Genomic DNA, 15,571 nt, shown 5'->3' on the forward strand with positions numbered 1-15,571 from the left:
CATCTCCCAAGTGGCCAAAAAATCAATTGATGTATCTTTAATGGTGAAGCATGGCTAAAACAGTAATGGGTTTCACAGATTTAGTGTGGTACTTCACGTCCATCGCTGCTTTGACTTTCCATGTGGTCTAAGCTGCTTGTCATATTCTGTGTCGTTTCATTCTTTAGACTTATACTGTATGACACAAGATATTTATTTATTTATTTGAATTTATTTCAGACTTCTGTGCACAGCAGTCTAGTCTGGATTCTTTGTTTTAAAATGTACATAATGAAGACTGGCCATGCTGTAAGTGTCTGTGCAACAGTCAGTGGTTAACATTAACAAACTAGACTCCCAACACCATACTACTAAGGTGTTTGGTTATTCAGGACAAGTCCTCTTTAAAGGGATCTCAGGGATCTCAGGATTTCAGAGAGTGGTGAGAAGATACTTTAATGTTACACATCAAAGTTTGTTTACAGGTGTTGGGTGATGAGTACTACTATATATGTGGAAAAAAAGTTGTATAAAGTCTTTTGTGGCTCCAGAGGGAGCTGTGTGAAGTTTTTGACAGACATTGGTTGGGTGTGAGTACAAAAAAAAGAGAAAAAAGAGATAGAAAGAAGTGACCTCAACTCAAATCTGTGTGTGGACGGTTGATTTGCATTGTGGGAAATGAAGTTCTCTCCCACCATGTTATAGGAATGCAATACTAAACGGGTGGGGTCCTCTTTTTAATACTTAACTCCAGGCTTTTATACATCATAGCTGAAGGTGCATAAAGTATGAAGGAGCAGTTCAGTATCTGTTGCACCTTGGATGACACAATCAAGCACTGGTCTAACTGAATACAAGACATTTCACAATGTTGTTTTACGATTGAAACCACCTGTCTGAACTACTAACCAAACTGCAAGCAGCGTGGGTTTTAATACTGTACATCTTACCTACAGATCATTTGGGCAGAAAACGGATTTAAGCTCTTAAAGCTGGCACTCTTTTTTGAAACCCTCTTCTGTGATTGCTAACAATTAATGACTTTTCAGTCCACTTGTGCTTTTAAAGTGACTGTAGATGGAAGTTAGAAAGACAAAGAGTAAATGGTGCTATTCTAGTTTGATTGAATCCCAGGCTGCTGTGACTGCTTAGAGAGGTGATCTTCCTCTGGGATGTGGAGTGCTGTGAGGCAAAGATAACTGGTTCTTATCTCAATCTGCTCAGTCAGGTATGAGAGCTCCTGGCCCAGGGGAGCACTAGCAGAGATCTCAGTGCTATGGGCCTCATGATCACACTGGGAACCAGAGTGTAGTTGAATTTTCGCTTTCCTTTAACTGAGCATAATGTATTTTAATTATGTCTATTATCTTCCTTGCTCTGAGCATTTTTGCTACCAGGCTAGCAGCCAGATCACTGTGGTTGTGTATTGTTGTCATGGCTGTTTTGAATTGAAATCAGAGAGGAAAAGGGATTAAAAACCAGGAGAGTTGTGATTCATGCAGAGAGAGCCCTCACTGGCTCTGCCTCCTGTTGGACACTGTGATACCACTCCTGCCTGGGTTGTGTGTGCAAACAGCAGGACACAAACAAAGATAGCTCTGCCAATTGTGTCAGTTAAAGCTCTCAGATTTAGAGTGACCGAGAGCGTGAGGGATATGCAGGTGATACTATGCTCTCAACACCAGGAAGCTGATTGATTGCTTTTTAAAAGTTCTTGTTCGCCTCATGCAGTCATTTGACATAAAAAAACTTTGTTTAGGTTAATTCAGATCAATGCCTGCTTATTGACATGACTATTAATGACTGAATGGCAATGTCATACAGTCAATCTGGGATGACATCGCCCCAGGATGAACTGTAACTTAAATGATCCCCAGACTTTTCACTGAGCGCCATTTATTTGGTCCAGTACTTTGGTTTATAGCAAATGTCAGCATGCTAATAGGCTACAAATAAGATTATGAATATAGTAAACTTAACTGCTAAACACAGACATGTTAACTTTGTCACTGTTAACATTTAAGCATATAAATGTTCGCATTTAGCGCAAAGTCTCACAGAGATGCTAGCATGGCTGAAGATGACTCGACCTTATTTAACAACCTGTATGTGCAAGCTTTATGGAAGAGCAGATCAGAAAGTGCATGTAAGAGCAGCTAGTCTCTGAGGAGTTGGAATGTATTCGGTGTGACAGCTTTCACTGTCTCACAGCACCTTTCTTACAGCACCCAGCAATAATTACTGACTTGTGTTTGTCCTCTGGTACCTGCCAGCTCTTCCCACCTCCTAACACAGCCGATCAGACCCAGCTGCAACAGGCTCGTGTTGTCTTCCACAGTCTCTTATTAGGAACCAGGTACAATCATTTCTCTAAACAAATGCTCCATTCACCAGCCTTTTATTGTTGGAGCTGTTATAGCTGAACAAACACTTATTTAAATTTATTAGAGGAGATGTATAAAGAGATGTAAAATTTAGCCTACTATAGGCTGATACGGTTGATTCAGTTGCTCAGTGATTAATTATGGATGTACCCAGTGGAGCATGATTCAGTCTTAAATTAATAGGTGTATTCTGCCTTGCAGCCATGTGTATGAGGCTTCAGATCTATTGTTAGTTTTGTCACCTAGAGAGGACTCATTTTGCAGAGGCCAAGCTGATCCTGTTTGGTCCTGTCATGTCTGATTCTGCAGATGAGCCCTGACATCCTCAAGGATGGACAGGAATAATTTGACGTCACCGACAACAACAGACACAGAAAAAGCTCTTTCTCCACCTTGTGCTGCAGAGGAGGTGTATTTTGGTCAGAGTGCCTCATGGTGTCAAAGACGTCACAGTCTCAGGGGTGTGAACCACGAGCAGAGTGAAGTTCTCTAACTCACTGTCAGAACTTCCACTCATCCACGCTGATGTACCCACATACTCCGACAGACCCAAACTTCTGACAGATACAGTTGTTTTTTTCCTGCCTTATTCTACATAAATCACTCAGTGACTAGTGCTGATATTTAAATGGATTAGAAGACAAAAAAAAATCTTTAAACCGAAAGGTGTTGAATGCCCAGTAATGATACACAGATAGGTTTCCTTGGACGTGTATTGATGGCTGTGTATTTACTCTGCAGGGTTTCATTAGATAATGTATTTGATAGCAGCGAGAGTTTCTGCTCTCTGCTCGATGGGGGGCAGACGCATCGGTAAGCTTTTGATTTGGTGGTGTGAACAGAGGTGTGACGGATCCTACCAAAACATCAATTTTACAACTAATTAATTTTGTAGTTAGTGAGGCTGCTGTACAGAATCAAAAAATTTGCCAGAAACTACACCAGAAAAATTGTCGAAACACTTACAGGGAAGAAAAACGATCAAGAAACATGACAAGAGAGTGGGAGAGAATGAGTGCTCGGTTTGGATATTGATGGTAAAATTTTTGATAATGTTAACAATACTGTCATCTGTGGATATATCTTGACCACTTTATAAGGGTTAGGGGACAACCATAAAGGTGTCTATTCCAATATCCAATTAAAGGCTCAACAACAACTCCTAATAAGTGGGATGTAGAGTTGATAAGCAACCAATTCTGCAGCAAAAAGCCCTCTGCTTCATTAGGAGGATGTTGAGCTAAAACAGAAAATTCAACACGGACGACATCAAAGTGCCTACTCTGCAATATGAGTAACAAACTCCTTATTAGATATGCACCAATCTCCTAGGATACGGCCGACATACACAATGATCAGCCAGCAAAACTGTTGCCTGTATAATGCTCTTGAATAATGCTCTACTCAATTACTGCTCTGCCAGAAGGGCAGGTGTTGGTTTGCACTGTGAGATGTGAAAGAACAGAGGGAGTGATGAAGGGGAAGGAGGCAGAAGAGGAGTGGAACCATTTCAAGATTTCAAGTATGAGAAAGTAACACTTCTCAATATGAAAAGATCAAAGTGTTGAAAATGTGTTATACTTCATGGGATATAATCAAGGGTGGATGAGGGAGGGAAAAAAAATCACTTGCAGCATATGTGAGGGGTGGCAGGTTTTTAAGCTGCACTGGAGGCATTTTCTTAAATCTGCCGAGGTAGGAGGGCGGCATGAAGCCGTCCGGTGCAAAGCTGCAGCAGGGTTCGTGCCAGTTCATTGCTGTCGCAGCCCACACATTCGCTTGATACAATCGCAGAGACACCAAATGCCATGAGAATGTCAAACTCAGTCTTTAAAGAGACAACCAGCACAGAGGAAGAAACACAAACAGCACCACAGCAACAGAGGATATACACCATGGAAAAACGTGTCGAAATGTAAATGGGGAAGTCAAGATGACAGCAGCAGATATCTTATGAAAGAAGATCCAAATCAGTCCTACAATGGAGCAATGGAGATGTGGTCTGGGCTCAATTCAGATTCAGATACACACCGTTTTCCGATCTCAATCAGTGTGTATCAAAAATCTATCCTCTTCAGTCTTCAGTCTTTTAAAGGAAAAGTTTGACATTTTGGGAAAGAGGTGTATTCGCTTTCTGGCCAAGAGTTAGATATATGTATGCTAAATATAAAGCCACCTCCAGCAGCCTGTTAGCTTAGCTTAGTACAAAGACTGAAAACAGCCACAAAAATCCACAAACCGAAGTGTAAAAACAACAAATTTACATTTTATGAGGTATGCGTCTTGACCAAGAAATAGTTTGGCAATTAAGCCCCTGTAAAACGCATATTGTCGTTTTTACACGAGGGGTTTGCACAGATTTAAAAAAAGACAAACCCTTGTTTCTAGTCTTCATGCTAAGCTAAGCTAACCAGCTGATAGCTGTAGCTTCATATTTAGCACACAGACATGACAGTGGTATCAATCTTATTGTCTCACTCTCTGCCAGATTTTGACCAAATCAGCCACTGTTTAAGTGAGGCTTGCTGATGAATTAATGTATACTTCACAGATGTCACTGATGCTGCAATGAGCTGTCATATCTAACACCTTCAGAATTCAGATAAAATGTATTTTTTTTTACAGAAATTTTCTAGGCAGACTTAAAATCTACACACATATATATAACCCATCACCCTTGGTTATGCTGAAAAAGACAGCAAGCAGCACATCCATATTTGAAGGTAATAAGAGACTTGGAGAGTCAGACAAATGCAAGTAGCATGGGACTGTAAGGGTTAAAGTCTAAAAATATAAAGAGGGTGACATATCAGCAGAACTTTATTTTTTAAAACTTGGCTGACATCATTGTTGAATTTCCCACCATCCTCTGATAAGCGAGTGAAGCCAGACATTTAGTCAACATAAGATTTTAAAAATAGACATGGTGGCCAATTCAGGGTCTGGCATCAGGGTAATCAATTCCAGATTTCATACATTCTTTTCCACTTATTTATATTTTCATTGTATTTCAATCCATTTCCATTGCCATTTCTTTTTTTCTTGAATGTTGACATTAGTTATCGAGTGAATGCTAGACATCACGTTTCCTGCTGCTGACTACTTCAGGACACTGACTCTAAATTTGATGACTGTTGATAACTTTTACATGTACTTTGTCAGGATCTATAAATAGTCACAGAGCTACTGAAGTCTGTTGAGTAAAAGTCTCACAATGCAGACAGAAGAAATGGTTATATTTAGATGTGAGGGGAGGAAGAGCAGCAGCTGCGATGTAAGATATCTGAAAATGGAAACTGCTCCCAGGGGTGACAGCGCTTATTCTCTCCACTTTAATTATTTATTTTCCCTTTAATATACCGCCAACGACAGCAGCATTGGGGCAAAGATCATACTGCATGAGGACTGCTGACGTCCCACTGGCTTCCCGTGCTAATGAATGTGTCTAAACCAGTGAACTTTGGCCCTTGTCTGGTCTCTGGTCCATCATGTCCCTGTGGACAGAAGGTCTATCCATGATACAGGTTATTTCCAGTCAAGTGCACCAAAATTCAAATGGCATAACTGATGCACTTTGGGCCTCAGTTGTTATAATAAAAACTATGAATTTGGAGGCATATATCACAGTTTTCATCAAGTTGTTTGATACTTAGAATAGTCACTGTCCTCTTCTAGATATAAAAACAATATTTTATACAAGCCTTCATTCATTTACTTTGACCAAATAAACATATTTGACCAAATCAAGACCAGATCTTTGCATAGACATTTGTATCATAATGCCTCTTGAATGGGAGAGGACACATTCGTTTGACTTGGTGACTACAGTATGTGCTATTTTAAAAAACCACCTTCTCCATGTGCCTTGTAAACAACATGTCCCCACGGGCTGAGAAGGCAATCACAGGTGAGAAATCACTGCCAGCATTGACGACTCTAGTCCTTAGACGTCAAGTGTTTGGATGGGTAATAAAGTGATTAGTCCCAGTCTCAGAGGAAAAGAGCAGGGGTCAGAGGACTAATGATCGAACATTGTGGTGGTTGTGGCTTACTTGTGTAAGTGTGAAAAAAGACACCATCATCAAAAAAAAAGAAAAAAGAATTTGAGTAAATGCCATAAAAGCCTCCCGGTCCTTGATGGAATGTAAAATGTCTGATGTACCTGTTCCTTGCAGGGCTGAGAACATCACTGTTCTCATTAGAAACTGCTTCTGTGCTGTCTCATAGCAACCTAAAAATAGAAATGTCCCTATTAGGCTGTATAGCTGTGATGGCTGCTACAAGTTTTGGCCTCTTTAATTGTGCAGTAAATATATATAGGTGTGAAATGTTTTTGCTTTGTCTCTTAATTTATTGAGCAGTGAAAGCTGCCACTCAGAGACACAGCTGGTTGGAGATTTGCATAAATGAGCACAAATTATGAACTGAAATAATCACTGTTTAGAAAATATGACAGCTGATTTTAATATGTAAGAAAGCCCCATGAATGTGACATATTGGCATTTCCTATAGTGTGATGGTGATCCAGAGCAAATTTCTTCTTTCACATTTTCCCAGCTGAATTGTCTTAGCTATGCCCTTTAGTGCATTGCAGGTAGGAGTCCTGCCTTTACTCTAACAACAGGCATTGATGTTCCACACTGCTGACAGATTAAAGATTATTTATAGCGCAGACTCACTATCTGAGGCATGGCTTCCCAAATTTAAAAAAAAGAAAAAAAAAAACTGCGTAACCAGCAACCACTGCAAAACTGCTATCCCCTCATTTCCATTATGTGTAGGCCCAACTGTGCTTTCATTTACAAATTGTCCTTTTGAAATGATTAAATTTAAGCGCACACACGTACACACACACACACACACACACACACACACACACACACACACACACACACACACACACACACACACACAGACAACATTTACATGTCGTTTTGTTTGTGTCCTGCAGATATAGGAAGATCAGGACAGAGGTTTTCATCAGACGCAATTTATTTTGGTCGACTCTGACGTCAAGAGAATACACGTTTCATTCAACAAGCAAGACAGTAAGTTATTTATAACCCGCAGCGTCTCCAGGTTGTGATCCTTGAGTGCGCAGTGAAAGGAATACTCCCCATTGGACTGATGTAGTGTGCCTCTATAACAAAAGCCTCACAGCTCCTGTGCTATGGTGCCAGAAAGGTACGGCACCCTGTAACCTAAACCAGGACGCATCGATGGGAACCGTCACGGATGAAAAATAGGGCTATTGCGAAGAACTGCAACAAACTTTCTGTCTTGAATAATTAATTTTACCCCGATTTCTCCCCTTTTACGAGACAAACACTTGGTACTTTGAGCATGGAAAGCCTTTCCTCCGACCAGGTAAGAGAATTAGCAGACGCTTAAGTTGCTCTGCGAAATTATTCAACAACAAAATGATTGAAAACTAAGGTAAATTAATTCAACTTTAAGTCGTTTTCTTGCGTCGCTGCTCTTTTCATCTTAAAGGAGGCTGGTATAACTGGATGAACTTCTTACAATATACATAACATACAATCTATGGATAATGTTCGAAAATCAATATTTACATTATAAATAACATTTCACATGCAGAATTGAACAGAGAATGACATGACCAACCCTACAATGTGTAATGGAGCGCGCCTCTGTCGCCAAGTTATTCAAAATGAGAACCATGGACAGCGACTCTCATTTCACGTCGCCTGTCTGCACTGATGTTTATATTGTCAGTATTTCAAATTAAGATTTAATATAAAAATCCATCTGACGTGCAATCTCGTAGACGGATTTTGTTCGAATAAAAAGATGAACAATGCTGGTGTTTTTACGCACTTATTGGTTTGTGGATGCGTTTGCTCGTCGCTCGTCCCTCTCCCATAAATATAATGGAAAAGGACACCAGGAAGCTGCTGTTCTGACAATGCTGCATACATAAACTTTGATTTTGATATCCAAATATTATTGCCTGATCATCCATCAATAGTGTTTGTGAATCTAACAGGTGCTGTTACCATGCTGTCTCGGTGCATGCACTTGATTTTTGGCCATGTGAATGATTAGTTTCCACTACATTTTGCACATATTATCTCCATCCGAACTATTAAATAAAGAATATATTTCCATATCAGAAATCTGTAATTGTAAGTTATATTTTTTAACTTTTATGTAGTAACAGACTGCCACCTGCTGGTGGTGATGGTTTGGCAAATTAGAGGAACAAACACAATCTTGAATGTGACAATACAAAGATTTTGTGGTGTAAGCTGAACTACTTCACTGATTTGTTCAAAGGGCTGTGAGCTGTAAGTTCAACACTGAGAAGATCTTTGATTGGCTGGGAGATGGCAGATATACTGGAGCTGCGGACTGATGGAAACTCACTCCTGAAGGCAGTATGGCTCAGACGCTTGAGACTCACCCGGCTCCTGCTGGAAGGGGGTGCATATATCAACGAGAGCAATGAGCGTGGAGAGACACCGCTCATGGTGGCGTGCATGTCCACACACACTGACCAGCAGAGTGTAAGTAAGTCAAAGCTGGTGAAATATTTGCTGGACAACCAAGCAGACCCCAACATACAGGACAAGACAGGTAGGACAGCTCTAATGCACGCCTGCATCCACAAGGCTGGACACGAGGTGGTGGATCACCTGCTGACCAACGGAGCTGATCCCAGTCTGGAGGACAGGAGTGGAGCCTCAGCCCTGGTCTACGCCATCAATGCAGATGATAAGCAGACACTAAAACTGCTCCTGGATGCATGCAAAGCTAAAGGGAAGGAGGTCATCATAATCACCACAGACAAGTCACCATCTGGTACTAAAACTACCAAACAGTACCTAAATGTCCCCCCGTCACCAGAGCTGGATGAGAGGTCCCCTCCAGCATACTGCACCTCTCCCTCTGATATTGATGTTACTGCATCTCCCACACCTGAGCAAGAGCAACAAAACACAGTCTTCAGTTTCCAGACGAAGCTGAAAACATCCAGTTCAGCTGCCAAGCTTGCCAACGGGCCCACATCTCCAACACGGCGGCCTGCGAACCCCAAACGTGCACGCTTGCCTCAGCTGAAAAGGCTGCAGTCGGAGCCTTGGGGGCTGATTGCTCCTTCTGTCCTGGCTGCAGCCGCCGCCCATGAGGAGAGCAAGAAAGCCAGCTCTGATGAGGATGTTGTCACAGGGGTAAACGGACTCTCTCTGAGTAAGAGAGCAGCTTTATCTCGACAGAACAGTGTGGATGGGAAGGACAGTTTATTCCCACTTGTAGGTGAACAGCCCTGCAAAATGACAACCTCACTATCAGTTCCTCCAACATCTAAAGCATCATATGAGAGATCTCTAGGCCAGCACCAGCCGCTGGCACGGCGCAGTACCGTACCCACAGAGCAGGAGAGCAGCAGCTGCAGCGGCAGTGGACTAGCCAGTCTGAGAGACACAATGCATAGGAGACGTCTGGGGAACGATCACTATGACTCAGACTCGCAGCTCTATGCAGACTCTGCGATGTTAGACTCTCCTAAAGTCCCAGTGGAGCGAAGAAAACTAAACACTTCTCCACTAGCGATGCTGACCAGCTCCAGAGAATCTCTTGACAGCAATGCCAGCACATCCTCTCCCAGCTCAGCACGCAGGCGTGCACCTGGCCTCCTGGAGAGGAGAGGCTCGGGCACGCTGCTGCTGGACCACATCTCCCACACCAGGCCCGGCCACCTGCCCCCTCTCAATGTCAACCCCAACCCTCCCATCCCTGATATCGGGGCTTGTAGCAAGCCCTCCTCACCTCTGGCCACAGGTATTAGATCTATAGCTCCAGTAGCACCAAACACACCAAAGAGAGGCGGCCTCAAGTCCAAGAAGAAACTTGTGAGAAGGCACTCTATGCAAGTGGAGCAGATGAAACAGCTTTCTGATTTTGAAGAGCTGGCTCATTAGTCTGTGATGGTGTTTATGCAGCACATACTGTGGAAGTAGAAATGTTAACACCATAAATTGTCAGGAAGTATGCCCATAGGTTCAGTTCACTCATAGCCATCTAGATGTTGAATAATGTATATTTTCTAATATCTATATCTATCTGTATGTGTATATATATATATATACATATATATGTATATATATATATATATATATATATATATATGTGTGTGTATATACATACATATTGAAACTGAGCAATATAGATAGATTTCCTCCCAGTGTTACACCCAACCTTATGGATTATTATCTTTTGACAAAATCTGCTGTTTATGTATTACAGTTTTGAATGTAAATGCCAAGACACGGTACTTTTCCTCTGAACTAGCTCTTACATGATAATGTAATGTGTAGGGAACACACAGGGTATTTTGTGTATTTGTAGCCATCAGGCCACTTGGGTGCCCTTTGTGCATATGTAATTAGCACCATTAATGGATTTTCTTTGAAAAGAAAAAATGTGATGCACTTGTCTAAGATGTAGCTTTGAGTAAGATGAAATTTGACTGTTTGTAGCAAATTTGTACAAAGTGCCTTCAGGATAAAGAAACCTAAAAAAAAGGAGTGGACAGATACATTTTGTGTATTAAGACCATTTTTAATTCATGACGATGTAACCAAAATGTGTTTTATTTCAATATTGTTGGTTTCACATGGAACAAAATGAAGACTCAGAATAGATGTGATGTGAATGAATGAACAATATGCCTTAAGAAACAGGTAAACCAATGGGCTATGTATAACCGCACTTTATTGCCCAGAAGGAAAAAAAAAACTCAAAAAGTTTCTATTAACAGTGTTAAGAAAAACTTTCAAAGCACATGAAATTCTTATATGATGAATTAATGAAACACTGAATGACATTCCAGCCCTTAGTCAACTGAGACATTGGTGAAACTTGTCGATTTTAATGTCATTTCACGCTAATGGCAATCGAGACTAAAGATCACACAGCTTCCATGTAACCTACCTGTGAAGCATTGCTTCTGTTTAAGGAAAAGAAAACATAAGTTAATCGATAGTATTTTTGCAAGTAGTTTGTTGTATATTCTGAATAAATGTCTATGACTTGTGAATATCTGGTGTTTGTTTATTTATTCATTTGTCACATTAAGCAGGAGCTCAGCTGCTAGTAGCCACACAGATGCTCATTAGAACGAGCACCAGTATTTCCTCAGGCCACTTGGAAGTCCATTGGTACTGTGATAATGACAATCATCATCATCGTCATCATCATCGATGTCACTGTGATTATGTCAAACCAACCATAGAGGCACTCAGATCCCACAGCTTCTTGGCAGCTTCATCATCCAGACCCTGGGGGGCTGCTGTTTTAGGGGCGCAGTCGCTGTAATCAGCACAGAATTTAGAGTTAAACACACGACTCGACCTGTTCCTACTGTGCCGAATCAGTCACAGGAACAAGTTATCATGATGAAAGAGGATGGAAATCACAGGGTTTCTTATAATACACTAACACTGCAATTTTGTCCAAGATGATGCTAATTCAGTTAATTCTGTGATAAGCAATATATTAACATCTTTTCCTCCCTATTAAGAAAAAAATGTACCACAGCCAGCAAAATAATTTTCCAAAAAGCAGGAAACAATCAGGATTTTGTATCTATTCACTCGATTATAAAGAACTTTCAATTTCTTAGATTAATAGACAGTAAAGATTAAAATGTGTGAACACAAAAGGTGTAAAAGAGTCTTTCTTTAGTTCCTGCAGAGCAAAATGAACTCATGCACTGACGCTTAATTGTCAAACAGTCATTCACAAGTAAATGGATGAAGTGCTAGAAAGCAGAACAGTTCAGAGTTTGTATAAGAAGGAAATACCCCTTCTGCCAAATCAGGATTACCGACTGGGCAAAGTGGCCAACCGCCTGAAGGCTCCAGATCCCTATTGACCAAGGTTCACTGTTTGCATTACTAAAGCACAATATCCACTAACAAAATTAGGTTCTTACTATTATTACCTTATCTTAAGGTCCTGTCTTGAAAAGTATCCCTGTGCTGAAAAAATAGTTTTAGAGCTGCAATAATCAATATTTTTACGGTATCAATAGATCAATTTATTTTTGTATAGTATGTGAAAGGGGTCCCTCAGTTCTGTGGATCGGTGTTTTGGTTTTCCAGCCTGCAGCCATGCTCTCATCAACTTAGTTTCCATCTGTAGTAGGCAGCTGTTCTCAGCTCAAAAGCTCTGATAAACCCGCTGTGCACTACCTGTCCATTACTAAGTTTAGCAGTTCAAAGTTAACAACCAGCTGGTGAACACTGGTGAACGTGGTGCAGAATTGCATGGCACCTAAAGAGACAGATATTTCCATCAAGAGTGAATTGAGAGCAAGAAAGAGCTACAATGAGGGTGAGTATTGGACCTACATGTATCAGGTGTTGGACCGTGTCTACTGGGTGTGTAAACAGGCAACTATCAGCCAAAATATCGCTTTGCTATAACAATTTAAGGCGATGATATTCCAATATTGTGTTTTCAGTTTGTTCCGCTGCCTCCAAGTGGCCAAAAATAAAATAAATTCAATGCAGCTTTAAGGAAACTATATGCTATACTATATGTATGTGGTATATGTTCTTAAATTTGACCTGTGGTTATACAACAATTTAGCATAAGAATACTGTGCACAGACACAAGAGGGAATTAAGTTAGTTAAGAGCAGCTTATTTCTGTCCTTGTGCCGCCACACAGCCATGAATGACACTATATCTCAATGTACTGCACTGATATTGACTGTCCAACCTCTGTTCGATGACTGACCTGTAGTACAGTCCACTCTGATTCTGCAAACTTTCCTCCACAGCGCAGTAGATGGTTGTCTGTGCCCCTTCTGTTGGAGACTTGATGAGGAACATGAGTGGGGTATATACAACTCTCTTCCACAGGGGCATTGTGGGCCAGAAGTGCCGGCCGAGCTCAGTCCGGATCACTCCAGGATGGAGGCTGTATGTCGTTACTCCGGTACCTGCAAAATGACAAGACATTGGACATAATGTATTCACCTTATTCACAACAGCATAAATCAAAGAGTTGACAGTGGCGTAGATGCAATTTTTTAAATCCTACATAACGTCTAGTGTGAGATATAAAAGGTTTCAGTACCTTGTAGTCTGTTGGACAGTTCCCTTGTAAAGAGGACATTAGCTAGTTTACTTTGTGAGTAGCTTTTCCAAGGGCGGTATTCGTTGTCTTGATTTATGTCATCAAAATAGATTTGACCTGTTGAGTGAAAGTAGAGCACACTTCTTCACAGATGTTGTATTAAACATTAAATTCAACTGAAAGGATGACATTAATGAGAGAAGAAAAAACAACATTTAAACAGAAAAACTGCACCTCTCTCATGAGCTAAACTGGAGACATTGACGATGCGGCTCGGAGCGGACTTCTTCAGCAGATCCAACAGACAGTTTGTCAACAGGAAGTGACCCAAGTGGTTCACGCCAAACTGCATTTCGAAACCCTCTTCAGTCTGCCACTTTGGACAGCTCATAACACCTAAGGGAAAGAATATCAGTGGAAGTTTGTTTGACCTTACCTGTTCATGTAATTACTGTGTACTGTTTTAAAGCTGTTGGAATATGATTTATCACACCGTCAGAGGTCAGATGGGATTTATACATCTTACCTGCATTATTGATGAGAACATCCAGTCGCGCTTCACTTGCAAGGACATCCTTGGCTAGTTGTAGTACTGACTGCAGAGATGCCAAATCCAACTTTTTGACAATCACACTGTCATTTCCGCTCCTCTTCCTCACATCCTCTGCAGCTTTATTAGCTCTGTCCATGTCTCTACAGGCCAAAATGACCCTCGCACCTGTAACACAGCAGCAAGAACTTTTATGTTTTATATTAAATTAGTTATTAAAGGCAAGAACACAAAACCCAGATTAGTCACTAACCCCTTCTAGCCAGGTCAACAGCTGTTTCTTTGCCAATCCCAGTGTTGCCTCCAGTGATCAAGACGACCTTCCCATCCAGCCGGGCTTTGCTGCGACATACTCCACCTGCCATCCATTTCTTCACACCAAAAAGTCCAACTCCTGTTAGAAAAAAATTAATAAAAAGGCCACACAGTTAAAATTATTCATCTCCAGCAATCACAACCCCCTCCACCTAATGGAGACCTAAGTAAACCATTTACAACTTCTACCAAAATATTCTAAAATGTACACACAACAAAGGGAACTATTTAGACAATTAGTTAATCATTTCAGTCATTTTTCATTATGTAAAAATTACTGGCGGTGAAACTGGTTCAAAAATAATAATTTACTTTACCTTTGTTTTTTGTTTTTTTAATCACGACATCTTAAAGGCAATTTTAAGATGCCACTGTGAAAATCTGTTTGACCTAGTTATAAGTCAGTCTTGTCTTCCAAGTTGTTTTGGTACTGCATGTGTTTTAACCTGACTTGACATCCCTTCCATTAGAATATCAAAATGGAAATTTAAGCTTTATTTTGTTTTTATCCTTGAAAAATGAATTGTATGTCAGGGCTATCTATCTATCTATCTATCTATCTATCTATCTATCTATCTATCTATCTATAGCATACAGTGGATAAAGCTGTCAAATTTGCACCACGTGACCATATAAACAACAATCAGGGGAATTATGCCAATGCCATTAACTAAAACATACTGACTATTCTGCATATTATCAGCCATTAGTGAACAGGTATGAACAGACTGTGAGAGCTAGTCGTTTAAAATAACATCTATTCTTCCACTAAGAAACTGAAGGTGAGCAAAAATAATTTACCTGTTACTGTGACGAGCGCAATAGTTTTAGGATACTGAAAAACGAACGACCTCATCGCTGTCTGCATAGTCCAACCAATCCCCACACTGTTTATAGTGCTGAATTAGACGTTTGTTGTTAACGAAAAGAAGTGCCCTCTACTACAGCTCTCATTCCGGTACAGCTACATAACGCTCTTCCACCAGGAAGTACCGCCTACAGTCACTCTATAGAGGAATCCTATTGGTTCCTCTTGTTAATCAACTTCTAAAGCTTTGTAGCTTGATTGAATGGTCTGCTTGTTCTGTGCCAAGCAAGGTTTATTTTTGTATTAAAATGAATGAATGAATGAATAATTTGATCTAAAAAAGTGTCTTTCATCCACAAAATACAGTTTAAAGGTTAAAGTTAAAAGTGAAAAGTTATTGAATTTAAAGGGCAGTGAAAAAAATAAATA

The 15,571-nt window shown here is 40.6% G+C and overlaps 2 protein-coding genes across 2 annotated transcripts; one reads left to right on the forward strand and one right to left on the reverse strand.

Moving 5' to 3' along the window:
• The first annotated feature begins 7,396 nt into the window (after positions 1-7,396).
• ankrd34c (ankyrin repeat domain 34C) lies at positions 7,397-10,925 on the forward strand. The gene is made up of 2 exons (XM_056388377.1): positions 7,397-7,730; positions 8,661-10,925. Exon 2 carries the CDS (start codon positions 8,711-8,713, stop codon positions 10,301-10,303), a length of 1,593 nt encoding a protein of 530 aa, XP_056244352.1. The 5' UTR covers positions 7,397-7,730; positions 8,661-8,710; the 3' UTR covers positions 10,304-10,925.
• Positions 10,926-11,079: 154 nt separating this feature from the next.
• On the reverse strand, positions 11,080-15,310 carry LOC130176936 (retinol dehydrogenase 13-like). The gene is made up of 7 exons (XM_056388378.1): positions 15,136-15,310; positions 14,273-14,413; positions 13,996-14,187; positions 13,704-13,865; positions 13,470-13,586; positions 13,128-13,332; positions 11,080-11,693 (listed from the first exon to the last, which is right to left on the reverse strand). The coding sequence occupies exons 1-7, from the start codon at positions 15,200-15,202 to the stop codon at positions 11,597-11,599; spliced, it is 981 nt and encodes a 326-aa protein (XP_056244353.1). The 5' UTR covers positions 15,203-15,310; the 3' UTR covers positions 11,080-11,596.
• Positions 15,311-15,571: the final 261 nt, after the last annotated feature.

Source organism: Seriola aureovittata, chromosome 10 (genome assembly GCF_021018895.1).
Source record: "Seriola aureovittata isolate HTS-2021-v1 ecotype China chromosome 10, ASM2101889v1, whole genome shotgun sequence".
In the NCBI taxonomy this organism is placed as follows: domain Eukaryota; kingdom Metazoa; phylum Chordata; class Actinopteri; order Carangiformes; family Carangidae; genus Seriola; species Seriola aureovittata.